The sequence below is a fragment of the Capra hircus genome, chromosome 25 (assembly GCF_001704415.2).
Source record: "Capra hircus breed San Clemente chromosome 25, ASM170441v1, whole genome shotgun sequence".
Lineage (NCBI taxonomy): Eukaryota > Metazoa > Chordata > Mammalia > Artiodactyla > Bovidae > Capra > Capra hircus.
In genome coordinates, this window is record NC_030832.1 from 3,717,131 (window position 1) to 3,743,939 (window position 26,809).

Below are 26,809 nucleotides of genomic sequence, written 5' to 3' on the forward strand. Positions count from 1 at the left end.
TGGTCCTGCCGCAGGGCCAGGGACGGGGCAGCAGAGGTCACCTGTCTCTGCGCTTGTTACGTGGCAGATGGCCCTGCCCTCCCTGGCGCCGCCCTCCCCTTGCTGTGCCTCATCAGCCAGGACCGCAGGCCAGCACTGAACCCGCACCACCGGAGTGTAAGTTTTATTTCCCCACAAATGACCTACGCTGCTTAGGGGCCCCAGGCCTCCCCACCTGGGCGAACCTCTGCATGGCATGGGGACGCTCCCCGTGGCCTTGCCGGCTCTGGGCTTCAGCCTGGGTCTGACAAGATGACGAGAGGCCCCGTCCCGCCTTGCTGCAGGCCTCGCTGCCCTGCACCGGCCCCGGCCTGCCTGCCTGCTGCTGCTGCTGCTGGGGCCTGCTCCTCTGGCCGCTGCAGCTGCCCACTCGCTGCCCTCCTGTCCTCGGGCACACAGCTTCAGGGTGGATCAGTCACCCCACGTCCGGTTCTGAGAAGGGAAAAGGCAGAGTGGAGGGGGCTCCCTTGGCCGCCCCGCTGACTCTGCTCTCTGGGCCCGTGGCTGCCGGACACTCACCGTCCCCCGGCTACGGCTCCCGCCAGCTCTCCTTCCCGCTCAGTGCCTGCAGCTTCTCCAGGCTCTGGGTCACCGAGCATAGGACTCGCCCTGAGGACGGGAGCACACAGTCACGGCTTCACAAGCTGGGGCGCAGGCAGGGCGGACCTTACGGCTGGTGGACTGCAACCCCTGGACTCACCCATCTCCCGGACTCGCTCCTCCAGGGCTCCCGACAGCTCGGGGAGGCTCAGGGCCTGCAAGGAGGCTTGCCAGCCTTTGGGGTCTGTGGAGCAGAGAGCCGGGTAGGCGTGGGTTCTGGGCACCCTGAACCACTGTGACAAGACTGGCCCTCTAGAGCCACGTTTCCTGCGGCGTGTCAGCATGTTCTCTGCCCGCTTGTGAAGCAGAGTGCTGCCAGCCAGTAGGGGCCCAGGCCCAGGGCTGAGTATGCCAGGGCCCCGGCCTGCTGGGCTGTGGCCTCTTGGACGGTGCCAGCAGCCGAGGCCTCCCGGGAGAGACCGTGAGGACGTGGGTGTGGAGCATGAGGGGACCGGGGAGGCATCCATGTAACAAGCACAGAGACAGGTGGCGAGACCTGGGCCTGGAAGGCGTCCCACCCTCGTCCGCTTGCCCCACGGCCGGGACACCGCCCTCCTTACCTGCTGCAGGGAGGCCTGGGCGCAGGGGGGCCTCACGCAGGAACTCGTCCCGCCTCACTCGGGCTGACAGCTCGGCCTGACAGGCTCTGCCAGACAGGACACCAAGCAGCGGTGAGGGGCAAGGCCAGGGGGCCTGGAGTGAGGGGCGGGCTCTGCCTGGGGGTCCCTCTGAGCCCCCACCAGGGCCACTCATGGGGGCCCCTCTGCTGCCTGTGGGGAGGGACAGCCTGGGGTGGCAGCTACTCCAGGAGACCCTGAAAACCACCCACTGGTGGGAAATTCAGAAGAGACAGGGACAGAGTCTGGCGCTGGCGGAGGGGCTGGGGGGGGGGGGGGGCGGACACCCGCTCACCGCAGCTGGTCCAGGACAAGCGCAGCGTCCTGGGCAAGGGCCCAGGTCTCCTGCAGCTGTGTGTGCACATCCTTGCGGGCACCATCCTGCTCCAGGAGGCAGCTCTCCACCACGGCCCGCAGCTCCTGCTCCTGGGACACCAGGCCCCGCATGGCTTCCACCTCCTCACAGCGCTGCGGTGGGCGGGAGAGCGCCTCAGGCTGGGTGCCCCGCCCTGGCCTCCACGCCTGCTGCCTCCTCTCCAGGTCTGGGGGCTCGTCGCCCTCAGCCCCGCCCCAGCCCTAAGGTGTGCCTCCTGCGCCTGCCCTCCTGGGCGCCCCCTCCTGCCCGCGAGCTGTCGCTGGCCCAGCTGATGCTCTCCGCTGCTCCCTGCCCCACCGTCACCTTGTGCAGCTGGATGGCAAGCTCCTGCATCTCGGCCTCCAGCCGGTCGGCGTAGGCCAGCTCCAGGGCGTCACTGGGGGGGCGGGCGCTGCTGTGCCAGCGGGCAATGGCGGACGTCATCTTCCTCTTGGGCCCAAACAACCTGCATCAGGGAGGACACTGCTCAGCACCTGCCGTACACAGAGGCTCCGTGGGCCATCCTGCCAAGACTGTCCGCTACAGACACCCCAGCCTTGAAGGGGGCGGGGAGCCCCCAAGACCCTGGGGGAGAGGACTGAAGTGTCCCAGGGAGTCGTGACCCCTTGCCCTGCCCGGCTCTCACAGCACGGGGAGCCGGGCTGCTCAGATGCTCTCAGGGTGGAGGTTGGAAGCATCCGGTGCCCTGAGCACAGCGGTGTCCACCGGGCCAGCTTGGGCTTCAGGACCCAGGCTGCCGGCATCCGAGCCGGGAGCAGCTGCTGGAGTGGAGGGCAGCTGATGGCAGGGAGAAGCCAGCCTCTGGATAGGGTGACCCCCCTCCCCGCTGGCTGCGACCTCAGCTGGCCAGAGGCCCACACTCACGTGATGCCGATTTCCTTCAGGTCGCTCTCGGTGAGGGTCAGGAAGATGCGGAGGTCCACATCCTGCTCCTCAAACACCTGCAAGTACTTGAGACAGCCGATCTGCTCCAGCAGTGTGGCGAGGTCCTGGGGGAGAGCAGGCCAGGTCAGGACGGGCGCCGTGAAGACGTGGGCAGGACGAGGACCACCATGCATGTGGGGCCACCGTCCTCCCGCTCAGCACCTGGCCCGTCTTGAGCCTGCTGACCCCCAGGCGTGTCAGGGAGCCCAGGCTGTCCACTCCGTGCCCTCAGGGCGTCCAGGGACACGGTCAGCCCGTCGGTGCTCCCAGGCCAGCCTCGCCACTGCAGCAGGAAGCATGGCCCGGCAGGCTGCGGCAGTGGCCCTCAGTCTCCGCTGCCCGGGGCTGTCCCTGCATCCCCTTTGCTCTGGGGGAGAGGCTTCGCAGATGTCGCGTCCCTGGTTAACATATCACCCCATGTTTTCTGGGCCCCGTGGACACATGAGAAATACAGACTATCTGGAGGTCCCCGTGTCTGTGCTGAGCCACTCGACTCTTGCTCCAGGACTGTTTCTGACACTGACGGTGATGTGTCCAGGTGTGGCTCTGAGTTTAACCAACTTAGAGCTGATTTGGTTTCTTGGACGTGCAGATGCATTTTTTGATCAAACTGGGAAGATCTGGCTCTTCCCGGGAAGGATGGCCCCCGATGCTTCTGCTGGGACCAGCGCACAGCTTCTGCCTGGCTGGTAGTTTGGCCCCAGTGCCGCCTGTCCTGCTTCTCATCTGTGGTATCGAAACCTGGCCTCCCCAGCATCACTGAGGTCCAGGCTGCAAGTACCAATGCCTGGTGTTTGATGCACAAGTGCTTGGATCCCAAAACTAAAGCGTCCAGGGTCTCAGAGATTATTTTTTCTTCACTCGCACTGCTGCAGCTGTAGCCTTCCTGCAGGGTTTCTTCCGCGGCGGCCCCAGTGACCCTCAGTAGACAGTCCTGAGTGTCACCTTGTCTCTGCCTCTCGTGCAGCTTGTTCCTGTCACCTGACGTCAGTGCTGACGCTGCTCCAGCGTTTCTCCTCCCCAGGCTCAGGGAGGCTGAGATAAGCATGGAAACCAGGGAACGAGACAGGAACCTCCATGGAGGCCCCTCTGCCCAGCGAGAACCCTCTCGGCCTGAGTAGTCTTCCAGGTCGTGTGGAGAATCCCGCCCCACCCTTCTCAACAGTGCCGGCCCACAGAAAATACCAATAAACGCCTCAGTAATCCAAGAGCGCCCGTGGCGTTACCTGGGGTCCTGAATACGGGGGCCTGTCAGTCTGGGGGCTCACTCCCGGGGCACAGGACGTCACGGCGCTGGGAGCCCACTGGCTGTCACTGCCGCCATAACGGTTCTTGGTCTTCACGTAACTTTTAGTTTGTTTGCGAACCGAGCTTCTCCGCACATGATCCGAATCCTGGGTGAGAAATGTGTGTTTACAGTGGCTCTGAGCTGGCCCCTCCAGGCCCCGCTCCCCGCTCCGCTGCTAGTGTCTGGCCTCATCCACACTCCCTCACCTCCTGGGGACACTGGGAGGTCTGAACCTTGACCAAAGCCCTGCCTGCCACCGCGGCCCCACGGAGCTCCAGGTGCCTCTGAAACAGCCTGCCAGCCCCGCTCACCTGGCTGAGCCATCAGGCGCCCACACAACGCTGGGCAAGGAGGGGAGGGGAGGGCAGGGCAGGGTCACCTCGTTGCTCTCCAGGGAGGCCTCGCTGCTGAGTCCCGGGGCCCGGGCCAGGCCCTCGCTGCTGCTGCTCCGTGCAACCCCAGGGTTGGCAAAGAAGGCCTGCTCTTCTGCGGGAGGGGAGACAAGAGTGCCTGACCACAGGCCTGGCCGTGGCAACACCCAGCCCAGTCCAGCCCCTGCCCTCCCTGCCTCCATGCTGACTGCTTGGGCCCCGCGCCCTCCACGCACAGCAGGGCTCGTCTGCCTGTTCTGGGGGAGACCCAGCCATCACGCAGAGCGGGCGGCGCAAGAACACTCAGATGCTCCTGAGGACTCGCCACTCCAGGGGTGAGACCTGTCTGCACCGAACCCCGGACCTGCTCAGTGACCCTGGCCCCAAGCCAGACTCCTCAGGAGCGGCCTCCCTCTCCCCCGCCCAGCTGGCTGGGGGAGCGCACCGCGGCTGCTGCTGCTGCTGCTCTCCACGTCCCGCTCGTTGATGGGCGAGGTGACGTCCCTGTAGCACAGGCCGCCCCCCTCCAGGGGGTGCTCATCGCTGCTGTTGAAGCTGACGTAGCCCTGCGGAGGCACCTGCTCTGTGGGCAGAACGGGGCACGTAAACCCCCCGCACAGGAGAAGCAGGAGGCATTCTTCCTCCCACATTCAACCACCTCCTCCTCAGGGCCTCGGGGAGGGGAGCCCCAGGACGGCACTGTCCACTTGCTGCCACAACCTGGACAAGCCGCGCCATCAACAGGCTCGAAGGGGGTCCCCGGCAAGTGTGTGCCCAACAGCTGGTGCACGGCTACCTCTCCCTCCAGCCACACTGACGCCGAGAGGAGGAGCCCGTAAGCTGTGTTTACAGATTGCTGGGCCAAAGAACTGTGCCACAAAGCCTTCCTGTAGCTGGAAACACACACCCCTGGCTGAGCAGGAAGCTGAGGAGCTCTGGCTAAACGTTAACAGAGCCGGTGTAGTATAACCTGTGAGTGTATCTGCCTGTGAGAAAACGAAGGGGAGAGGCGAGACACAAACTCAGCGTTTAACCCCTACTTTGCCCCTCCCCGCGCTTCCCTGGTGGCTCAGCTGGTAAAGAACCTGCCTGAAATGTGGGAGACCTGGGTTCGATCCCTGGGTTGGGGAGATCCCCTGGAGAAGGGAAAGGCTACCCACTTCAGGATTCTGGCCTGGAGAACTCCATGGACTGTATAGTCCATAGGGGCGCAGAGAGTCAGACATGACTGAGCGACTCTCACCTCACTTGCCCCTCCCCACAGGAAGTGTGTGTGTGCACAAGAGCGCCTGGCTGGTGGGACCAGGGGTAACTTATTTCCTTCTTTATACCTTTATCGTTCAAAAATGTTTTTTAACTGCTGGGGAAGAGAATATACATGCTTACAAAAAGTTAAACCATCATACAATGTAAGACAAAAAGCAATCTCCTGGAAGGCCACAGCTATGAGATTGGGGGGGCGCTCCCTCCCACTGTCAACCCTACCCCACCCCCACCCCCCCGCCTCCCGCCACAGCGCAGGCGGGACAGGTGGCCTGGGTGCCCCCGAAGGAGCAGACCTCATCCCAGGGTCCTGCACTCCCAGCCACAAGACTACCGCCCACACCCTCGCCTGGGGCACCAGCTCTTGGTCAACCCCCGGCCCTGGGAGGAGGCGGGCCTGGAGCTTCCAGCCAGCGCCAGGACCCCTACCCAAGGGTCTGAAAAGGGAATCAAGTCCTCACGTGGTCTCCTGGCTGGGATGGTCTCCTGGCTGGGATGGTCTCCAGGCTGGGAGGGAGTTCCCAGGGTGGCCTGGTCACTGATGAGCAAGACACCACACCTGAATCTGGTCACACGGCCAGACCGGCACGAGAGCGTCAACCCCGACATGCCCCAAGAACTCAGCGTCTCAAGAGCACTCAAGAGCACTGCACTCAGCACTCAGGAGCAGACGGTCTGACAAAGCTCAGGGGATCTGGACCCTTGGGGTCTGAGGTTCTGGCCCACCAGGTGCGTTTACCTTCTGACAGTTCTCATCCCCGCGAGACCCACCCCCTTGAGGAACAGATCTGAGCTCAGCGACACTTCTCCAGGAGAGAAAGTTCTATTTGTAATTCTACCTGACAGAAAGGAAGTTTAAAGGATGGCCCAAAGAACCAGCTGGGGCCTGGTGTGCCTCCATCCCTGTGACCCATTCTGAGTCCTCAAGCAGCTGCCCGCACCTGGCTTCCTGGGGCCCCATGTCATAAGCCTGAGCGCTCATTCTCTGGGACAGGATCCCAGACTCCGGGGCCGTGGGGCGCTCACCGTAGCAAGGCTGCTGCGCCCGGCTCCCGAGTCCGATGGCCGTGATGCGGGCCAGGGCTCGCGGCCCCTCGTGGATGCTGAGCCCCTTTTTGCGGCAGGGCCTCTGTCGCTGAGGGACAGGGCCACACTCGTCTGAAGAGCTCAGATCTTCATATTTTTCTGTGGGTCAAACAGAAAGATTCAGACAGCCTGATTAGTGATGGATTAAACTAATCTTCATAACGAGCTGGAAGAAAAATATAACTGATTTTCCTAAATTAAGCAAAGTGTTCCTGGGCTGTCACCTGTAAGAAATGCCACAGTGGGTGGGTCCAGTGCCCGGGGGACCACAGGGATGTGGGGGTGAGGGGGGTCACAAGACTGCTGAGCATCACGGGGGTCCAGCCCATCCTCCTCTCCTCAATTGTGTATTCTCAACCTCAACAATATACTGGGAAACAACGGCCACATGAAGGCTCATGTGCTGTTTTTCTGAATTTTTCAAATCACCACCCATCTGAGCCAAAGAGCTCAGTGTGCCCACAGTTGTCAGCACTTTATAGCTTTTCATCGTTTCCCAAACACTGTGATGCTTAGAGGGCACAATTCAGCGGCTTATTGGTAGAAGCTCCCATTGGGGAGGGTCTCACTCTGGAGCCGGAGGACTGGGGCAGAGACAGAAGTCCCTGATGACCCCGGGCCATGTGTGCTGCCTAGACAGGAGGGGAGCAGCTCACTAAGCCATGCACTGCAGGCTCAGCTGGCCACTGCCTGAGCGCCCCCAAGCCGGGGCAGTGCCCGAGTGGACCTCTCCCTTACACTCCAGGATCCACACCGCCAGGAGGACACTGGGGCCGTCCAAGCAGAGGGTGAAGGAGCCACAAAACGTGAACTTTCAGGGAGGGGAGCCAAGGCAAAGGTGGCTGCATGACGCTGAGCTGCCGCAGCCCCTGTCCTTCAGTGGAAGACAGAACCAGGCGAACCCACGCCCCAGCGCGGTCCAGAGGGCAGGGAGGAGCCGGCGGCCACTCCCTGAGTGCAGGGGCTCAGCACACCCCATTCACCACACAGAGACTAGCGGGTCTTCAAGAAAACCACACAAGAGAAACGGGGGCAAAGGCCAGGCCCGGAGAGGGTCCCAGGAGAGTCCTTCAAGGACCATGTGGGACCAGTGCCATGTACACCGTTCTAGGGCACAGAAAGGAAGGGGAGCTTCCAGTTCTGCTTATGAAGCAAGTTTAATACTGAGACCTAGAGCTGGTAAAGACAGAACAAAAGAGAATCACAGACCAGTATCAGTTATGAATATCCACACAACTCACAAAACCACATTAAGAAAACAAGGGACTTCCCTGGTGGTCCAGTGGCTAAGACTCTGTGCCCCCAATGCAGGGAGCCCAGGTTTGATCCCTGGTCAGGGAACTAGATCCCACATGCCGCAAATAAGACTGGGCGCAACCAAATAAAAATAATTTTTAAATATTATAATATGCCAAGTAGGATTTACACCAAGAATATAAAGTTGATTCACTTTTAGAAAATTCATTAATATATTGTGCTAACAGGTCTAAAGAGAAAATTCACAATCATTTCCATAGATGTTAAAAACACCTTTGAGAAAATTTGGCACGTATAAAGACATTCGAGAATATAGGAAATGATAGATACTTTCCTAACATGACAACATACATGCAAACTTTACTCTGCAAGCCAGTGTATTACCTTAACGTGGCATTTCTGCTAAGATTAGGGCCAAAGTGAAAGTCCACTACCTCCACCTCATTCAACAGGGAACTAGAGGGATGAGTGAGTGTGATGAAAGCCAAGAAATCAGAGGTATAAGAATCACGGGAAAAAGTAGTAAATTTTTTCTCTATGTGCAGGTTTTAGGGTAGTGTACCTGGAAAAACACTAGAGAATCAATAAATAAAACTATTATAAACTCCCAACAGTGACAGAATCCAGTCAGGCAGAACTCAGCACGGTGGACAGACATCAGTCTCCTTCCTCTCTCTAGCAGTTCTAGGCGACACGACACTGATGAACTTGACACGTAACTGAAACATCTGCGTGGCAACAAATGCCACAAGCAAAGTCAAGGAACAAAGCCAGAGCCACCCCGTCTGAGCTGCCCTCCTCCCACCTGCCCGCCCATCCTCAGCTGGGCGGTCCCTCCCACCTCAGCCCAAGGGGAGGAGGCGGCGCCGGCAGAGGCCAGGCTGCAGACACAGGTACCTGGGCTCCGGTAGAGGCTCTTGGGCAGAGAAGGTGAGTGGGCGTCGATCAGTCCCACGATCTTCATGTGTCCGTACTGCTTGGCCAGCATCCGGGCTGTGGCTCCACTGTGGTCTCTCGTGTCCACTTTGACTCCCTGGGACAGTTTACAGAAGAGTTAGGAGCCTCAGCCACAGAGCAGCCTCGCTCCCGGCTGCAGACCCTGGAGAAGAGGGCTGAGACGAGCGAGCCCCATCCACACGCACCACACTGCGCTGAGTGACAGTCATCGCAGAAATAAGCACATATTTATATACATAAATCTTTAAAATGCGTAAAACAAGTCTGCACACAGCACGTGAGGAGACTATAAAGTCAGGGCAGTGTGGTTGCCTCTGGACCCATGGGGGGTTATACTGGTGTTAACTGTACGTTCAAAGCGCTTCATTGTTCGCAGTGGTTCTCACTGCCGTGAACAGGGCTCGGGTTGGTGCGACCTGCTCTCTGCTTAGCAGTCTTGCCGCCTCCAAGTGAAGGCTGTCCTCAGGCTACATCCAAAACTCCTGCTTTCAGTGCCCAGCTGTACAGACATGGCCGCACACGTGTGATGTATGTGCAAAGACCTCCTGCAGGGCGCTGCGTGACGGCAGACACGACCTGATGCCATCTGCAGGCCACGGTTGGAGAACTTGATTCAACCCGACAAGGGAGCACTACGCTGCCACGCACGAGAGGAGACAGCTTTATGTCCACTGGTGAAGAACAAGCTAGGACAGACCAGTTTAAAAAAAACAAACAAGCTGGGGAGCAGCCGTGGGGAGAGCATGGCGACAGAGACTGAGGCGGAGGGAGGAGGCAGGCTCGTCTGTGCCTTCTGTCTGGTCCAGATTCTTACGTGTGCAGGTACTGCCCCCAAATTCTTTTTTAGAAAGAGATAGCATGTTAACATTTTATGATACAAAAAGTCTCAGGGATTTCCTTGGTGGTCCAGTGGCTAAGACCCCATGCTCCCAATGCAGGGACCCCACCTGGGTTCTATCCCTAATCAGGGAACTAAGATCCCACATGGCCCAACTAAGACCCAGCACAGCTTAATAAATAAATAAAATCACACACACACACACACACACATATACATATATAAAAGAGCAACCCATTCCAGTATTCTTGCCTGGAGAATCCCATGAACAGAGGAGCCTAGTGGGCTACAATCCATGGGGTCACAAAGAGTTGGACATAACTGAGCATGACAACAGGCAGAAAACCAATACAACATTGTAAAGCAGTTATTCTCCAAGTAAAAATAAATTTTTTAAAAAAACTTAAAAAAACAGAAATACCGCATACAGAAGTAACTGCATGCATGCTGAAGCTGTGTGCCAAGGTATCTCCTGGAGCACTGCCTGTAACTGCATAACGGGGGAAACCTCAACTCTACTAATAAGGAACTGACCTAACTAAACATGGCATGGATGCTGTGTGGAATACCATGAAAGGGCACAATGTCTATGTCACATTAAGTTATTTTTCAGAAGCTGCAGAGCAAACATGCAGTAGAATCCCACTTCGTTCAATGTATAAACCCATGTGTCTGCAGGTGTCTATAGACGGGGTCTTTTATCAACCCAGTGGGCATCCTGAGGAGGAACAGAGGTGGCCTCCCGATTCTGTACAAATTTTCTAAGTGATGGGATGATGAGTGCTATTTACTGTTTTAAAATTTTTTCCACACTTTTCAAATAACAATATTTTCGAAGTTATTTTAAGAATACGTTTCTATACTCACTCACGACTGTACCCCTAATGCCTAAAGTGGCACTCAGCACTGGTTATCCACAGACACTCAGTGAAAAATGTGCTGAATAAACGGATGCAGAGCCGTTCTTTCTGTGTAGGAGAAAGTTCTCCTGCAGTTTATGGTTCAGTGATAAGATGCCTCAGCTGCTGTGACGGGATTACAAGCTAATAAACAGGCTCACTCACATGAGTCAGAAAGTACTGCACGATGATCTCGTGGCCGGCGGCCGCAGCTTCCATCAGCGGAGTGAATCCACACACCGGCTCCCTGCATGGGGACCTCGGTCAGACAAAACCTTGGCGATGGCGACACCTCCGCCCTCCCCCCGCCCCCGCCACCGAGCCTGGAGTCTTTTGTTCCAAAGACAATCCACCTCCCGTCTCTGCTCCTTCACAGCTGTTTCCACTTGCTGTGATCTGAGCCTCCACTTAACCACAGCAAAAAGCAGCTATCGCCCCTCACTGCTCACAGATAGCAAGCACCTGCTCTCCACCTCTCCAGATACCCCACCTTGCAGATCAGGCCCCTCCTGGAACCCTCTGGGGACTCCAGGACTAAGAACTGACGCTGCCCTTCCATATGTACCTGGTGCTTGCTTATGCTTAACTCAGAGCTGAACTGCACCAGGCGCACGCTCACCTCTTCAGAGCACCCCCTGGCTCTGACTAGTGCCACCCAGTCTAGGAGACAGGAAGCAAGCTAACCACTGGTTTTCATGTTTGAAGACACATAGTTTTCAGGTTTCAGCATCACTCAAGTCAGAATGTCAATAAATGAGTTGCAATTTAATGAGAAGCCCTTTTTTTCTTAATGGGCTGGAAACCTACAGTGTGTGACCCCAGCTGACACCAGCCAGGGTGTGCAGAGTCAGGTGGATGCCGTGTTGAAAGAGGATTATCACGGTGACATGCTTTAGACAGCACCACTACTTCCAGCTTAAAAAACTCAAGAGTGCATTCGAAGTATCACTTCATATGTGTATGTGAAATGATATATACATATACACACACAGAAGGCAGGAAAGAGAAAGGGACTGGCATTTAACACGTGTCAGTTAAGTGCCACTCGCTATGTTAGGCCCTGGCATATGACAGGACATGTGATTCTAATAACGCCATGACATAAGCACCACCATCCTCTTTTCAGATAAAGAAAGGCCTACAGAGCTTAAGGTGCCGCACCGAGTGTCACCTGACAGGTGAGTGAGAAAGCCAGGACGCTCCCTGTGCCTCTGTGCTGGGCGGCACTGTCCCCTCCACCCCAGGTCTTGAGCCTGCCACACCGAGGCAGGGGCTCCCGCACTTTGGCCTCTAGCTGCCTCGACAGCTGCCCTCCTCAGAGTCAGACGTGACCAACCAACTCCCACGGCTGCTGACGACCTGGTAATGACCTCACGTTGGCGTTCGCTCCACTGTCCAAAAGGAACTTGACCATCTGCTGGTGCCCAGCACTGGTGCAGTGGAAAAGGGCAGTCCAGCCCTGAATGTCCTTCATTTCCAGCTCAGCACCTTGCTTCAAGAGAACAGAGAATGCCTGTTAAGGCCGCGTCTCCTCTGCACAGGGCGGGCACCCTCCAGGCCATTACACTGAAAGAATCGAAGTGATTACCCAAGCATGCTGCAGTGCTTCCCTATCTGCCGAGTGGCCTGAGACCCTCGCAGCTCACCTGGAGAAGAAAATAGGCGATGCTCTCGTTGCCACAGCTGGAGGCCAGCATCAGTGGAGTCTGCCCTTCCGGGGTCGGCACATTCACACTGACCCCCGCCTCGAGCAGGAGGTGCACGATGGTATCATGTCCAATGTAGGAGGCATACATCAGCGGGGTCCAGCCACCACCGTTCTTCTTATTCAAATCTAACTCTCTCCTAAACAAATGCAAGACATGCTAGACACGCCAGCCATTGTACATGTGGGACTTACCAAACCCAGTGGCCAGGCCAAGAGAAAGAGTGGGGAGTGCTGACAGGAAGCAGAGTCAACCGCCACCCTGGACATCACAGGGTTCAGGGGTGACTCCACTTTCTGGACCACTGCCTCTGCAAACTACCTTGAGTTTGCCTCCGCGGTCCAATTTCTTGTTCCCATCTGTGCCCTCTTCCTACCCCAAAGTCAGCTCTTCCTTCCTCCCACCCGCCACAGAGACAGTTCTCGACCAGGGGAGGTTCTGCCCCCAAAGGATGGTTGGCAAAGCCTGGAGACATTTTTTGACTGTCATAACTGCGAAGGGAAAGGCTACATCCAGGGGGCGCAGGGAGGCCGGGCACGCTGCTCTGCATCTGCTGCTAAGGCGCTTCAGTCGTGTCCGACTCTGTGCGAGCCCATAGACAGCAGCCCACCAGGCTCCCCCGTCCCTGGGATTCTCCAGGCAAGAACACTGGAGTGGGTTGACATTTCCTTCTCCAATGCATGAAAGTGAAAAGTGAAAGTGAAGTCACTCAGTCGTGCCCTACTCTTAGCAACCCCATGGACTGCAGCCTACCAGCCTCCTCCGTTAATGGGATTTTCCAGTCAAGAGTACTGGAGTGGGGTGCCATTGCCTTCTCTGAGAGATCTTCCCCGACCCAGGGAGTGACCCTGGGTCTCCTGCATTGTAGGCAGACGCTTTACCGTCTGAGCCACCAGGGAAGTCCACAATCTACCCATGGGTTAAACGTCTACAGCTGTGGGCCAGGCCTCGCTGGCCTCCTAATGGCTCCACCTGGGCGGTGGCGCTCAACCATCCAAGAGGAAGGAACGCCTCCCAAGACCTCTTACCGCTGCACACACTCCTTCACCACCTCGTACTGGCCAATGGAAGCGGCTGTGTGCAGATCCAGGGGGACAGCTAGCTCCTCCCGGTCGACCTGCGTGCCCAGCCCGTGCCACATGGACAAGCTGCGGTTCAGCAGCTCTGGCTCGCTGGCTTCATCGCTGAGCTCCGACATTGCTGTGGAGGGGGATGCTGGGGTCACTTGGGTCTTTTCTTCCTGGTAGTTCCAGGGGATGAAATGCGATGGTCACACTCCTGCCGCAGCAGACTGCTGCCCACAGCAGCTGAACGATCCTGGCTGCCGAACCTGAACAAGAATCCAAATCAGCTGAGTGTCAGTTCTGCACTCCTTTCAGAACACCCCTTCAGCCTTCTTTGGGGGTGTCTCTTCTACTCCAAATGCCTCCTCCAGGGTAGGACCCATATTCTCTTTTATTGGAGGCTCGCTCAGTTGGTAAAGAATCCACCTGCCATGTAGGAGACCCCGGTTTGATTCCTGGGTCAGGAAGATGCGCTGGAGACCCGACAGGCTACCCACTCCAGTATTCTTAGGCTTCCCTTGTGGGTCAGCTGGTTAAGAATCCGCCCGCAGTGCAGGAGACCTGCCTTCAGAAAATCCCCTGGAGAAGGAAAAGGCTACTTACTCCAGTATTCTGGCCTAGAGAATTCCATGGACAGTCCATGAGGTCTGTCAGACCCCATGAGTCAGACACGATTGAGCGACTTTCAACTGTATGAAACCAGGCACAACGCTGAGGGCCTATCAGAATCATGGAAGGAGAACGTGGATACCCAGGGACCAAGCTGCTTTATCACCCTGCTCCATGCCAGACGCTCTAAAACCACGCGCTATTCCTTAGGAACAGAGTCATCTACAGGTATATATCACGTATACTTGTCGAAAATCTTTTGCTTATCGCTTCTAGAATTTATCTCCAGGAAGCAGCACTGAGAATGAGATCTTTTAATTTTCCTTCCACCTTTGCGTTCTGTCCATTCGGTAAAATGCAAAGTATCTGTTACTTTTAAAGCACACCAAAGTAAATAACAACAACAAATGACGCTGGTGGTGACCGTCACGCCCACAGGGAGGAGGTCTGTAAAAGCCCGAGGGCACCGCGTCCTGCCCCGGGGCGTGGGCCTTCCGCTGCCTCCAGGCATCCCCACCTCGTTCTCGGGCCCCGGGGAGGGTAACCTAGGGAACTATCCAAGCGCCGACGCCTCCTCCCAGTAACCTTACCCCGCACGTGGCTTTCCGTCCCGGCTCCTCAGCTGCGAAGAAGATCCTCGGAGCTGTAAACTGCCCCGGCGAACCAGCTGCAGGGCTGGGACGCCCCGCGAACGGGCAGCAGGTGCGAGCACCAGGCAGGGGCCGGGCCGCCGCGGAGCCTCCCCGCGCTGGGCCTCGGCCCCGGGCAGCCCTGGGGCCGCCGCTGTCCGCCGCTGTCCGCCGCTGTCCGCCGCTGTCCGCCGCGCTCCCTCGGCCGCGCCCACTCGGGCTCCCTCCGCGCCGGTCACCGCCACAGCGCGCGGACCCAGCGGCCCGCTCCCGCCCCGGAAGTGGTTGCGGGAGGCGCGGAGCACGCCGGGACGCTCGCGGGTCCCCCTCGGCCTCTCCCGGCGCTGTAGATTTCTCGTCCGTCCCGCACCCGGACCTTCCGGTCAGCTCGCCCGGCTCTCTGTGTGACGCCCACAGCAGCCAATGAGCAGGGGGAGTCCTCCTTGCCCCGCCCCTCCGCTGGCCAGGGGAACCAATCGTGTTTCAGGAGCGGCAGGACGCGCCAAGTCCCGAAAGACGAGCGGGGGGGGGTGGGTGGGAAGGATGTGGCTGTTCAGTGATGTAAGACTGATGAACCGGGATTCCGAAGGCGGCGACGGCCTTAGTAATCGCGCCGCTGCCCAAGCGGGAGAACACGACCGAAGAGGCGCGGCGGGCCCTTTTCGTCCCTGTCGAGGCCGGGAAGAGAGGCGGAGGCCGAGGCCGCAGCTGCGAGATAAATGTTGGGAGGTGGACAGGGTGGGGGCTGGGAAAGCAAGCTGGGGAATAGGTGGGAGGACGCGCGATGGTTTCCGGTTTCCGAACTTTAGAATTTAAAAGCCCCACCCGAGTGGACGGTGGCGTCCAGTTGTCATAACAACCCGCGGTCCGGCGGTGGGCGGTGCCGGAGACGGGGCGGTGCGCGGGGGCGTGGGGGGCTGGGCTGGGCGGGGGCGGGGCTAACGGGCCGCAGCCAAGAAACGGACGTGGAGGCACGGTCAGGATTCTGCCGGACTGGGGCTGCTGCTTTGTGTAGCTTTCGGCAGCCCGTTCGGTGAGCGACGCTCCTCAACCTGGCGTTCAGGACCCTTCACGGTCTGGTCCGTTTGCACCGCAAACTCCAGCAAGTGAAAATTTCTTCCCCCAACACGTTAGGTACTTTTCACTCCTCTGAGCTCTTAGGTGCTCTTGCCGCAACCTGTAATGCCTTTTCTTTCTCTGTTACTTTGTCCTCCTGGAGAACTTAAGAGTCTCCGGTTGTCCCCTTCAACCAGGTGATTCTGGTGCCCTCTGATCTGCCCTGCAGCCGGAGAACATCCTGTGATGTATATACCAGAGCTGCCCTGCTGTTCCCAGATCAGGGTACACCAAGCTCCTGTCCCGCTCCTGTGAGCACAGAAAAAGCAAAAAGCCCCCATTCACCTCGCCTGCTGCTTCCCTTGTTGGGGGCCAGGGCTGGGGCGGGAGTGTTCTCTTCCCATTTTATAGTGACAGAGGCCTCTCAGGCTGCAAGTACTCTCAAGACGCAGGCTCTGAAGTGCCATCACCCCACAATTCTAAGCCTCCTTGACCCCTGAAGGGGGTCTGTTAAGACTCTGGGATACAAAAGGGGTGTGTTGGCCTGACAATTTGAGTGTCAACTCCAAAAAAAGTGTTCTGGGGACTCCAAAATGTCTATTCTGTTCCTTTGTAAGGGGGCAGTAAAAAGTAGTAGCTTGAAATCCCCTCTGACTTTGATACAAATTCTGTCTGTAGATAATAATAGTATCTATGTTATATTGGACATATATAGTTTACATATATCTATATGTATATCTATCGTATATCTATGCATATATCTATGTATCATTCTGTACATCATATCCATATATCCACATACCAAGTACATATATATCAATACATGTATCTATATATTGTAAAATATCACCATATCCATTTATCTGTGGCTCCATCCTGCACTGTGCAGACACACATACAGTACGTGATGGCACAGTGGCTGGCACTCAGTAACAGGAACCTGCCAACTAGAAGGGAGATGGGGTGTGTGGTCCCCCAATCTGTCTTCACTCCCCCAAGGCAAGGGATGGTATGTATATGCTTTGGAAAATCAGCACCCTGAGCTCTGGACCCTTGCCGCTGGGACCCTCTCACCTCACTCCATGTGCTCTGCAAGGCTCCTTGGATGATGGTACGCTGAGAGGCACCCCATGGCATCTCCTGATGAAGATGGGCGGCCCTTGCTGCCCAACCCCTGGGACGCCATCCTTGAGGCCGCCAGGCATCAGCTCCCATCTCTGGACTCAGATTCCTCCTCGGTAAGCAAGCACCTTCTTCCGACATCTTCCGAGGCCCCCACTGTCCTTTCCTCCCATGACAGACACGATGCTGACCGGAGAGCTCGGTGTCGTGTAAGTGAAGTACCAGGCTGTCACCTCACTGCCCTGCTCATTCTGTGCCAGGCATTAACTGGGCTTAGCAGGTGGCAGGTAACCCAGAACTGGGTGCCCTAGATCTCACCTCCACCAGGTGGTGCTGCTGAGCCCATTTCTAAATCAGCCTCTGAAATCGGTGTCAGTGAGGCCCTTTGGGAGAGAACTGGTCCCCCCAGACAGTCGGAGAGCCTGGGGCAGGGCAGGTGGGTGGAAGCTGAGGCCCTCCTGGCTCTGCCTCTGGCTGTTTAACCCAAACCCTTCTCATCTGTCCACAGTCAGACCGCGAGGACGAGGAGCTGTTCATCTTCCAGCGAAATGAAACCACCCTGATTCCAGACTTGTCAGAGGAACTGGCCGACGACCCTGCTGAGGCCTGGGTGACTTCCTCTGAGTCTCCTCCTGAGGTTTGTTAAAGGCAGGCTCCAGGGGACCACGAACCTGGGTGTGGGTGTTCCTGGCCCTCACTGGGCTTTAAAGCAGTGTGGTTCTAAAGAGGTTAATGCCCCCGGTCTAGTATCACCCGGGCCTTTCTCCAGGTGCGGCCCAGGGAGTTCAGACACCAGACATCTACTGGCCTTGTGCACGTCATGCTCCCAGGAGCCCAGAATACTTAGAGCTGGGGCCAGGGACCTGATTTCCTATCTGATTGTACCCCTTGCTCTTCCCTTTGACCCCTCACCACACACAGTCCTGAGTGCAAGCACTGACCCAGGGTCATCATATGGAGCCAGAGCATGTCCACACCAGAAGTCATCCCCCCCGCCCCCCGCAGCCAGGCCTAGAAATACATCTGAAATAACTCTAAACAGGAAAACTGCCAAGGCTGCCAAGCGCCCTGGTTAGTTCAGTTGGAACCATGTCCACTTCACTTCATTTTGTGTTTTTTCCATTTCTACAATTATCTCAGCAGTTACTCTTCCATACAATTATGGTTTAACCTGGGATGGAAAACCCTGTACCAGCTCACAGGGGTTGAGGCCTGGGTGTTGTCTTTTCCACCTCTAACCACTTGCACCTGTGCACACTGGCCAAAAGGGTGGAACAACCCAAGTGTCCATCAACAGACAAAATGGATGAACAATTGGATAAACAACAGACAATATGGATACAATGAAGTGTATCCATACAACAGAATAGAATTCACCCATGAAAAGGAATGCAGTCCTGACACACAGCACAACATTGGAAGCTTGGAAACACAAAGCCAAGTGGAAAGACACAAAAGACAAACACTGTGTGATTCCACGCCTATGAAATATCTGGACCAGGCAAACCTACAGAGACAGGAAGTAGATGAGAGCTCACCAGGGGCTGGGGGAGGGGAGGTACAGGGTTTCTGTTCCAGGTGATGAAAACCTTTTGGAAATAGACTGTGGGGATGGTTTGTACAGCATTAGGATAGAGTCAGTGCCACTGAACTGTACGTTTAAAAATGGTTGACATGGCAGATTTTATGTTCCTTGCACATCTTACCACACAACACCGCCCCCCCCCCAGGGATGTTTGGAGGCTGCTAACCAGGGACACCTGTTTCCTGCATAGCTAGCTGCGGTGCCAGTAGAATCTGCCGTGGAGCCCTGGGGCGAGTGGAATGCGTGGCCCCAGCCCCAGGAGTCGGCCCCTCTGGAAGGAAGGGCCCTCGGCAAGAGCAGCTCTCTTCTCAGGATGTCTGCAAAGAGCCCCCCACGGCAGGATGATGATGCGAGTGGGACCCTCAACACCAGTGCGTCACAGAGTCCTCGCCAGGGGCCTCAGGGAGAGGCCACCCGCTCTGCTCAGGAAGCAGGCCTGCAGATAGAGCCCCCGGGCGCAGCCTCAGAGGCCCAGGAAGGCTCGGACGCAGCCAGCCACAGAGGCCTGCGGAGGGAGAGGAGGAAGATGATTGAGAAAGACATCCTCCACAAAGTCACCTGGGACAGCCAGGACGCAGCCTGCCCTGACGCGAGCCGAGGGAAGGAGAAGGCCTGCGATGCTGTGGAGGTGCCTTCAGAGGGCCCCCCGGGGTGTGTGCCCGTGCTTTCCCTCCAGGTAGGCATGCCCCCAGCCCAGGCTTCCTCGAGGTGTTGGTCCTCCCCACTACATCTGTCTTAGGCTCTTTGGGCTGTGGTAACAAAAGTCCCATAGACTTGGGCAGGGGGCTTAAACAACAGAAACTAATTTTTCACAGTCTGAAATCTGGAAGTCCAAGGTCAAGGCTCCATCACATTTGGTGTCTAGTAGAGAGCATGCTTCCTGGTTCATTTGGAACAAGGAGGAGCTCTCTGGAGTCTCCTTTTAAGGGCACCAATCCCATTCATGAGGGCTCCACCTCCGTGACCTCATCACCTTCAAACACCATCACACTGGGGATTAGGAGTTCAACACATGAATTTTGGAGGGACACAGATATTCAGTCTGTAGCAATGACCTCAGGCCCACGGCACCAGGCCTACCATCCTGCCTGCCAGACAGACAATCCTCAGAGTTACAGTGAACAGGGAGGAGCAGGTAGTCCCCAGATTTCTTAAAATAGAAAGAAAGAAAAAACTAATCCCAGGCATCGTCATGAAGACACAGAAGACAGAGCAGACCGCGAGAAAGCAGCATCTGAAAACGCTCGTCCTTGTTCTCATGCAAACAGTGAGCCCCCGTTAATGCTGTTATTCAGATCATCCACGAGAGCCAGCAAGATGACAAAGGCCGTTCAAAGCGATCATGAGAAACTGGGATTTTGTTCAACAGGGGAGTGGGGAATGTGGAGCTTAAATTGCTCGCTAAGTACAGTAGGCTCAATGGGGCAACAGAACCGGTACCTTTGGGCTTAGCTGCCCCAATGGAGGGAAAAGAAAACCCTTGCATTTCTCAGCTTTACAAAGTTATCAAACAGGTGAGCCCTGGTCAGTCACGCAAACCAGCCCGCCCCGAGAAAGATGGGCTCATTAGAAGATGCCCCCATATGACATAGAAACATCACAAAGTTATCTTTGTTGCCTTATTTGACAGGTTTTCGTAACAACCTAGAGAAAACTGGCATCGAGTGTACCTGGAGGTCACTTTCACCAATTCTATCCTGTCAATTCCATTCTTTCCTCAACCCCTATGGGAAGTGCTCAAAGCCTTAACAGGACACTCTAATTCCTGATTAACATCTCTATGCCCACTGCATCACCATCCCCACAGCCCTCTTCCAAGCCCTCCAATCCCAACAGCTGTTGTGTTTCTTAAAGGAGCAAAACGTTCTAACCTCCCAACATTCTAAACCTGTCTGAACCTAAATAATTTTAAAATGACACTGAGCTTCCTCCAAGCCAGATAATGTCTTTGTGCCAGAAATAGAAGTATTGCCCCAAAAAGGCATAGGAAAGGGGTGGCAAGAAAGGCAGGCCCCACCCACCTTCACGGGGGTAGTTCATTCTGCAAAGCCTATGTGTGGGGTAGGTGTGCCGGGGTGGGTGAGTTAGCCGCCTCATCTCAACCCTGGTTTCTGCCCCAGCCATCCCGGGACAGCCTCCGTGAATCCAAAATTCCTGTCCCTGGGACCCCGAGGCAGCCTGCTTTAATTATTTCAGGAACTTGAAGAGTGGGATTTGGATCAAGTCCTTCTGAGTCTGACTGGGCGAGAAGAGGACCGGGGAGATGGTGCTCCTGGAGCTGCGTGGTGGGCGGCTGACCACCTCCAGGGCCAAGGTTTGACCTTGAGCACCGGGGGTGGGGTGAGGGGGCAAGTGCATCTCCACAAGCGGCTCCTTCCAGGGCTTCCCAGTGAAATGGGGGGTGGGCTGGGCAGGGTCACTTCAGCAGCTTGCTGTGCCCTCTGTGCTGCTCAGCCCTCACCTTCCCACACACGCAGGACGCAAGACTTCATCCACCCACCCATCCATTCTTTCATTCACCCACCAACTCACCCATTCATCCATCCACTATATATGTGACTGCCTTTTCCTTCCTCCCCACCTCCTCAGACCTTCCTCTTTCCCTCTGGAAGCCAAGTAATCCTGCATTTTGTGCCCCCTTCAGCCAGCTCCTAAACAGAATCCTGCTTCCACTGCCTCTCTGTTTACAAACAAAGCCAGGGGTAACTCCTTCACTGGGCTTGTGGCCTGGCTCTGGGCGGTTTCCTAACAGTTTCCCAAGAGTTTCTCATCCCTCTTGGCCACTCTGGCCCATAAAAGCGAGTGGAGGCAGGCCTGAGGTAAAGAAGGTGCAATTTCCAGCCCCTGGTTCCAGAGCAAAGGCTCCTTTTAAAAAGGGTTTTATCTGTAATTTAACCCCTTAGAGCACGATATGCAGAAACTCGCCCTTCTACAAGTGGGGCAGGGTTGAGGGCCTTGGTGGACGCCCCCTGGGGCAGTGCAGTGGAATCTGTCATCCATTTGTTGGTGTGCTATCTGCTCAGTCTCTCGCTCCTGTTCCACTCTCTGCAGCCCCATGGACTGTAGCCCCCCAGGCCCTTCTGTCCATGGAATTTTCCAGGCAAGAATATTAGAGTCGGTTTCCACTATGCTCCAGGGGATCTTCTTGACCCAGGAATCTGCATTGGCAGGTGGATTCTTTACCACTCCCCTGTTCTTCATTTAAAGGCACACAAGCCTTTAATTAAGCTATTCCACTTCTACAGTCTATCATCACGCATCTGTCTCAACACAGAAGGATATAAAGTATATTCAGTGAAAAAAAGTCTATAGAGGGGGACTTTCCTAGTGGTTCAGAGGTTAAGAATCCACTCTTGCACTGCATGAGGGCATGGGTTCCATCCTTGGTCAGGGAACTAAGATCCCACATCCCGCCTGCTGCTGCTGCTGCTGCTGCTGCGTCACTTCAGTTGTGTCTGACTCTGTGCGACCCCACCAGGCTCCCCCATCCCTGGGATTCTCCAAGCAAGAACACTGGAGCGGGTTGCCATTTCCTTCTCCAAAGCATGAAAGTCAAAAGTGAAAGTGAAGTTGCTAAGTCTTGTCACTTGCTTAGTGAGGCAAAAATAACAACAACAACCAAAAAACGTATAGAGGGTGATCGTGTTGCCATTTTTAAATGTTTTTAAAGATTTTTCTTGGATGTGGGCTGGTTTTATAGAATTTGTTACAATTTTGTTTCTGTTTTGGGTTTGTTTGCATTTTGTATTTCTTATATTTTTGGTTTATGGCCAGGAGGCATGTGGATCTTAGCTTCCTGACCAGGGATTGAACCTGCACCCCTGCATTGAAAGGCTAACTACTGTACCACCAGGGAAGCTCCCCCTGTTGCTATTTAAAAAAGGAAAAAACACACAGAATTATTAACCATGGTTCCCTCTGACAAGTGAGACAGGAGCCAGGAAGTGGACTACCTTGTGAACAGGTGGTCACCCCTGCTTCCCGGGGTGCACACAGCTCCCTGCTTGTGAAAGAAAAGGCCCCTCACCCTGCTGAGCTGCAGGGGGCCGCACTAAAGTTGTGAGCCACAGAGGGTGGGCTGGGCCCCTGGCACTTCTCTGTGCATAAGCCTAGCATGTCCACGCAAGGAGTCCTGAGGCTCAGGCTGCAGTGGGTCAAAGTGGGGGCCATGTCCCCACCAAGCTGCCTTTGCCCTCTCCGCAGACCACACCGAGCCCAGCACCCAGGACCGGCTCATGGAACGTCTGAGCCTCCTGTGTGCCAGGCAGTCCACAGCCGCCGCCTCTGCTTGGAGAGTGCCTGCTGATATGCCCCGGGGAGCCCGGCCACGGCAAGCCGGAAGCAGGTGGGCTTTGTTGACCCCTGTCCCCGTCCTCTCTAGTAGTAGCTTCTCTTAGTATTCACGGTGACTTGATTTAAGGGCAGGGCACCTGATGTGTATTTCTCTTCATCTCAAGAATATGATCAGGTAAGTATTACTATTACCCCCATTTTACAGATGGGGAAACAGGCTGAAAGGTTGATTTGCCCAGGACATAAGTGGCAGAGCTGGGACTCAGGCCCCAAAGCACCTGCTCTTTCCCACCCCATGGGAATCCTCCCTAGGAGAGCACCCTCTCCCTCTGGCCACGTTGATTGGGCTAGCCCCAAGCACCTGTCCACGGGGTGGGCAGGGGTGGGGACAGGGCCCTGGGGTCCCTTAAGGCCCAGCTGCGTCCCAACTTCCAACACTCTAGTGGTCCCACCCTTTTTAGAAGTCTGAGAGCCAGGAATTCCCTTTCTTGCCTGAGCTAGCTGAAGTAGGCTTCTGTCCCTGACAACCCATGTGTCTGGTAGAAAGGATTTTGCACTGTCCAGTCAGTGCCACTGGCTACACATGGCTAGTGCAGCTGAGGAACGGGATTTCTAACATATTAGCTTAAATGCAAGTTTAAATAGCTTTTGGTGAGCGTCTACCATACTGGAAAGTAGACACAGAACCGCCACGCAGAGTTCCACTGGACAGCGCTGGCCTGAATCTTGAGGGCTGTTCTCAGGACCTGCCTCAGGGTCCTGCACTGGGGCACCCAGCCCAGCATGGGCAGGTCACGGTGACCACCGGGAAGTAACTCAGCCACCCCCACCTCCCAGATGTGCTTCCAGGGAGCTGGGCTTCCAGGCGCTGGCCCAGGACATGCGGGTGAGGAACCCGGCGGAGCCTCCCACCATATTTATTGACCTGCGGCCGACAAAGACATTGGACCAGGGGCCCTTGGAGAGGTACAGAAAGTGCGGACAGCCCTGCAGCAGACCCGCTGCTTTGGGAGGAAGGGGACTTGGACAGCAGGTCCTGGGAGCTCTGCTCACTAAAGAAGGGCTTTCAGCCAGGAACTGAGCCTGGCCCACAGTCCCACAGGGCCCCAGCCACAGGCCTTCCCTGCAGGCAGTGGGGAAGCTGGGGCATAGGGTCGGGGGTGCCTCCCTGAGCCGAGGCTGGGGTACCCGGCTCTGGCCGCACCCCTCCAGCACCTGCAGGAAGCTCACTGGCCCTGCGGCTTTGGCTGGCTGCCCATCCTCCTGCCCTGGGTCACATGGGAGCCCTGGGCGCTCCAAGTCCCTGGCGAGAGCCACGCCTGGCCAGAGTAGACTGGGCGTGTCCAGAGGAACCCACCTCTCGTCTGCCCGCAGCTCCAGCTCCTACTCCAGCTCCTCTGACAGCGAGGAGGCGGAAGAGACAGCAGCTCGGAGAGACCCACAGGGCCCAGCCAGGCTACGGTAACCACATGGGGCGCCCCTCACCATCACAGGCGGGGATGCTGACCTGGTCCCAGCTCGCATTTCTAACATTGTTGCTCTCAGCATCTTGCAGGCACAGAGCTGGCACAGGAGGGTGTGGGCTGCTCTGGGAGGCTGGCAGGGTAGCCCAGCCTGACCTGCTCCCCTCCAGACAACCCCCAGGATGCCTTAGCTTGGTCTCAAGAAGGGATTACATTTTCTTTCTGAAAAAATAGCTCTGCAAATTGACTTGCTCCCTGCTCCCTGCCAGTGATGGCAACAGAGGTGAAGAGATATTGTAGGGATGGGACTACGTGATTGGTTAACGGCCAGAGAGGAAAGGCTCAGGTCAACTAAGTGAAACGTCCGATTCAGGGAAGGCGCGGGTCTCTGAGGAGCGGAGGCTACCCCAGGGCCGCGGGGTAATGTGCACTGCGCACTCGGGCAGTCTCTGTCGCTTTTGGACTTCAGGCCTTGCAGATTCTGCCCCTTGGGAATGTCAGAGTCTACTGCAGCTTTCTTCCCACGTGGTGTGTGGCTGGACATCCCAGGAACAGAAAGGGGAGACAAACTGGGGTTGAGAAGTGCCACACAGGTGTCCTCCCAGAGGCCTTTAATGTGCTGACGTGCTGTGTGACGGCACGGGCTGGGAGGCTGGCAGTCTGATTTCTTTAGTGTCTTGAGAACCAGGCATGCGCTCCAGAAGCACCCTGGCTTCCCTCTGCTGGTGTCCTGTTTTGGGCACAGTACCCCAATATTGTGGCACAGCATTGGGAGGTTGGCTTCACTTAGCGCTGATGGCGGTCACGTCTCCTGTGTCACAGAGACTGCACGGGGAAGAGTCGGCTCCTCCAGCAGCTCAGGGCATCTCAGGAGGCGTCGGCTCGGCCTCAGCTGCCTACTGGCGAGAGTCCTGTCAGTCAGAAGGCTCAGGCCCCTGGAGATCCGGCCGGGTCCAGCCCTGGGGTGAAGCAACACGTAACGCTCTGGGCCGAGAGGGGCACACAGGCCAGACCCGCAGGGGGATGTCCCAGCGACAGCCCGGGAGGCCCGGTGCCTCCTCAGGGTCAACTGCAGATGCCTCAGGTCTGAGGAGGTAAGCAGGTGATCTGACTTGCCTTCGACACCAACACCGAGGCACTGATGGTCCCCTCACTCTCCCGTTTCCATCTGCAACACAGGGACCCCCTCAGCTGGGGCTCTGCTGCCAGGGCTCTGCTGCCAGCCCTCTGCTGGAAATCAGTCAGAACATCTTCCCACACTCATAGCAAGGACACCAGGGCGGACCTGTACATAAAGCAGACACGCCACACGGCCCCACAACCTCCAAAAGCGGCCAGAGGAAACCACAGAGACAATGAATTTGTTCTGACGGTGGGACTAGGGCTCTTTTCCAGCTTTTTCCATTTCTGCATTTTTTTCCTCTTTAACGTGCATCTATTGATTTCCATCATACAAGGTTTTTTTTTGGTTTGTTTTTCTTGTAACTACAAAGCTTAAGTAAAACTTCTTTAGAGAATTTCAGGGCTGAAAAGGTCTGGAAAAACTTAGCTTGATTTTCTGGGTCCTTGATATTTGCTGTTTTGAACAAACCACAACACACATACAGACAACACACACCACATACAACGCACACCACACACACACACACACACACACACACACACACACACACACACACAGATGTCTGGATGGAAGGGTGGACTGAAATTTGCCTTTTTTTCTTTAACCAAGACACAAAGGCAGCACGTATATAATCATGTTCTAGAGTCCTTCCAACGTAAATGTGGGTTGACTTTTAAATACAGAACATGAATGTTCTAACGCTGGAAACTGTCCTGTGGACAGTGGAACCATGCCTACCCTCGTGGACGACCAGCAAGAGCTGAGGAGGCTCTGCCGTCTCCCTCACCAACCCTTTCCTAGCATTACTCCCGACCTCCACCGATTTTCAGTCCTTTCCTCAGTTCTTGGCCCAGCTGCTCCCAACAGGCTGAAGCCCTACTCTGCGACAACTCTGTTCTGACTCCAACTTGTTTCAAGGTCTCAGCGCCCCTCCATCCTGTCTGCCCCATGGGAAGAGCACAGCAGTCGGCCTGGACCCCCTGTGCCAAGGGTTCAGGCAGCCCAGCACAGCCCTTGGCCCCTGGGGATGTGTTCCAGTGTTCAGCTGGGGTCACCACTGGCTGCCAGGCCCTGAGGGTGGGCAAGGGCCCCCTTCCCATCCAGCCCCACACAAGATAGAGCAGGCCCTGCCCACCCACAGGCAGCCAAGATCGGGGCCACAGGCTCCACTTGATTTTGCCACGGGGGCCTCACCGGCAGCCCCCATTCTTGACAACAAGGAGCATTTTCATTACAAGCCAGATGTGAGCTGGCTTCCAAGGCCACACGAGGCCTCGGGGAGCCTGTCCTGCAGGGACTGGAGCCAGACTGCCATCACTGGGAGCCCCCAGGCCCTCTCCTCACTGTGGAGGCCCCCGCCCTCCACTCCAAGGTGCACACAGCACGGTCAGAGCTCAGGCACTGGGCACACAGCCTCCACTAGTCACTAGCTCTCAAGAGCAAAAACTACTGGGGCGGGGGTGGGGGTGGTGGTGGAGGCAGAAGGCCAGACTGCAGCAAGCAGAATCTTGGTTCCCCAACCAGGGGTCAAACCTGCGCCCCCTGCGGTGAAAGCATGCAGTCTTAACCACTAGACTCCCAGGGAAGTCCTGCAACGGCTGTTTTTTTAAGATTCCATTTCCCCTACTCTCTCTACCCTTTTCA

The 26,809-nt window shown here is 56.3% G+C and overlaps 2 protein-coding genes and 1 long non-coding RNA gene across 7 annotated transcripts; 2 read left to right on the forward strand and 1 right to left on the reverse strand.

Moving 5' to 3' along the window:
* ANKS3 (ankyrin repeat and sterile alpha motif domain containing 3) lies at positions 137–14,829 on the reverse strand. Of its 4 annotated transcripts, XM_018040263.1 has the most exons (18): positions 14,485–14,810; positions 13,250–13,551; positions 12,162–12,360; positions 11,886–12,007; positions 10,681–10,762; positions 8,719–8,854; positions 6,505–6,663; positions 5,940–6,016; positions 4,661–4,793; positions 4,224–4,330; positions 3,783–3,950; positions 2,497–2,621; positions 1,936–2,077; positions 1,552–1,724; positions 1,200–1,285; positions 740–823; positions 559–648; positions 137–471 (listed from the first exon to the last, which is right to left on the reverse strand). In XM_018040263.1, exons 2-17 carry the CDS (start codon positions 13,417–13,419, stop codon positions 569–571), a joined length of 2,043 nt encoding a protein of 680 aa, XP_017895752.1. In that variant the 5' UTR covers positions 13,420–13,551; positions 14,485–14,810; the 3' UTR covers positions 137–471; positions 559–568. The 4 variants fall into 4 exon arrangements, with proteins under 4 accessions (XP_017895752.1, XP_017895754.1, XP_017895750.1 ...); XM_018040265.1 differs by lacking the exon at positions 5,940–6,016 and having other exon boundaries at positions 4,661–4,798; positions 14,485–14,808; XM_018040261.1 differs by lacking the exons at positions 137–471; positions 559–648 and having other exon boundaries at positions 712–1,285; positions 14,485–14,829.
* Positions 2,694–3,767, forward strand: LOC108633879. Its single transcript, XR_001917238.1, has 2 exons — positions 2,694–3,094; positions 3,524–3,767. It is a non-coding gene; the product is annotated as an uncharacterized LOC108633879 (long non-coding RNA).
* C25H16orf71 (chromosome 25 C16orf71 homolog) lies at positions 16,334–25,590 on the forward strand. Of its 2 annotated transcripts, XM_005697486.3 has the most exons (9): positions 16,334–16,817; positions 17,210–17,338; positions 18,477–18,962; positions 20,483–20,600; positions 22,490–22,631; positions 23,417–23,545; positions 23,954–24,040; positions 24,865–25,136; positions 25,222–25,559. In XM_005697486.3, the coding sequence occupies exons 1-8, from the start codon at positions 16,710–16,712 to the stop codon at positions 25,130–25,132; spliced, it is 1,467 nt and encodes a 488-aa protein (XP_005697543.2). In that variant the 5' UTR covers positions 16,334–16,709; the 3' UTR covers positions 25,133–25,136; positions 25,222–25,559. The 2 variants fall into 2 exon arrangements, with proteins under 2 accessions (XP_005697543.2, XP_005697542.2); XM_005697485.3 differs by having other exon boundaries at positions 24,865–25,590.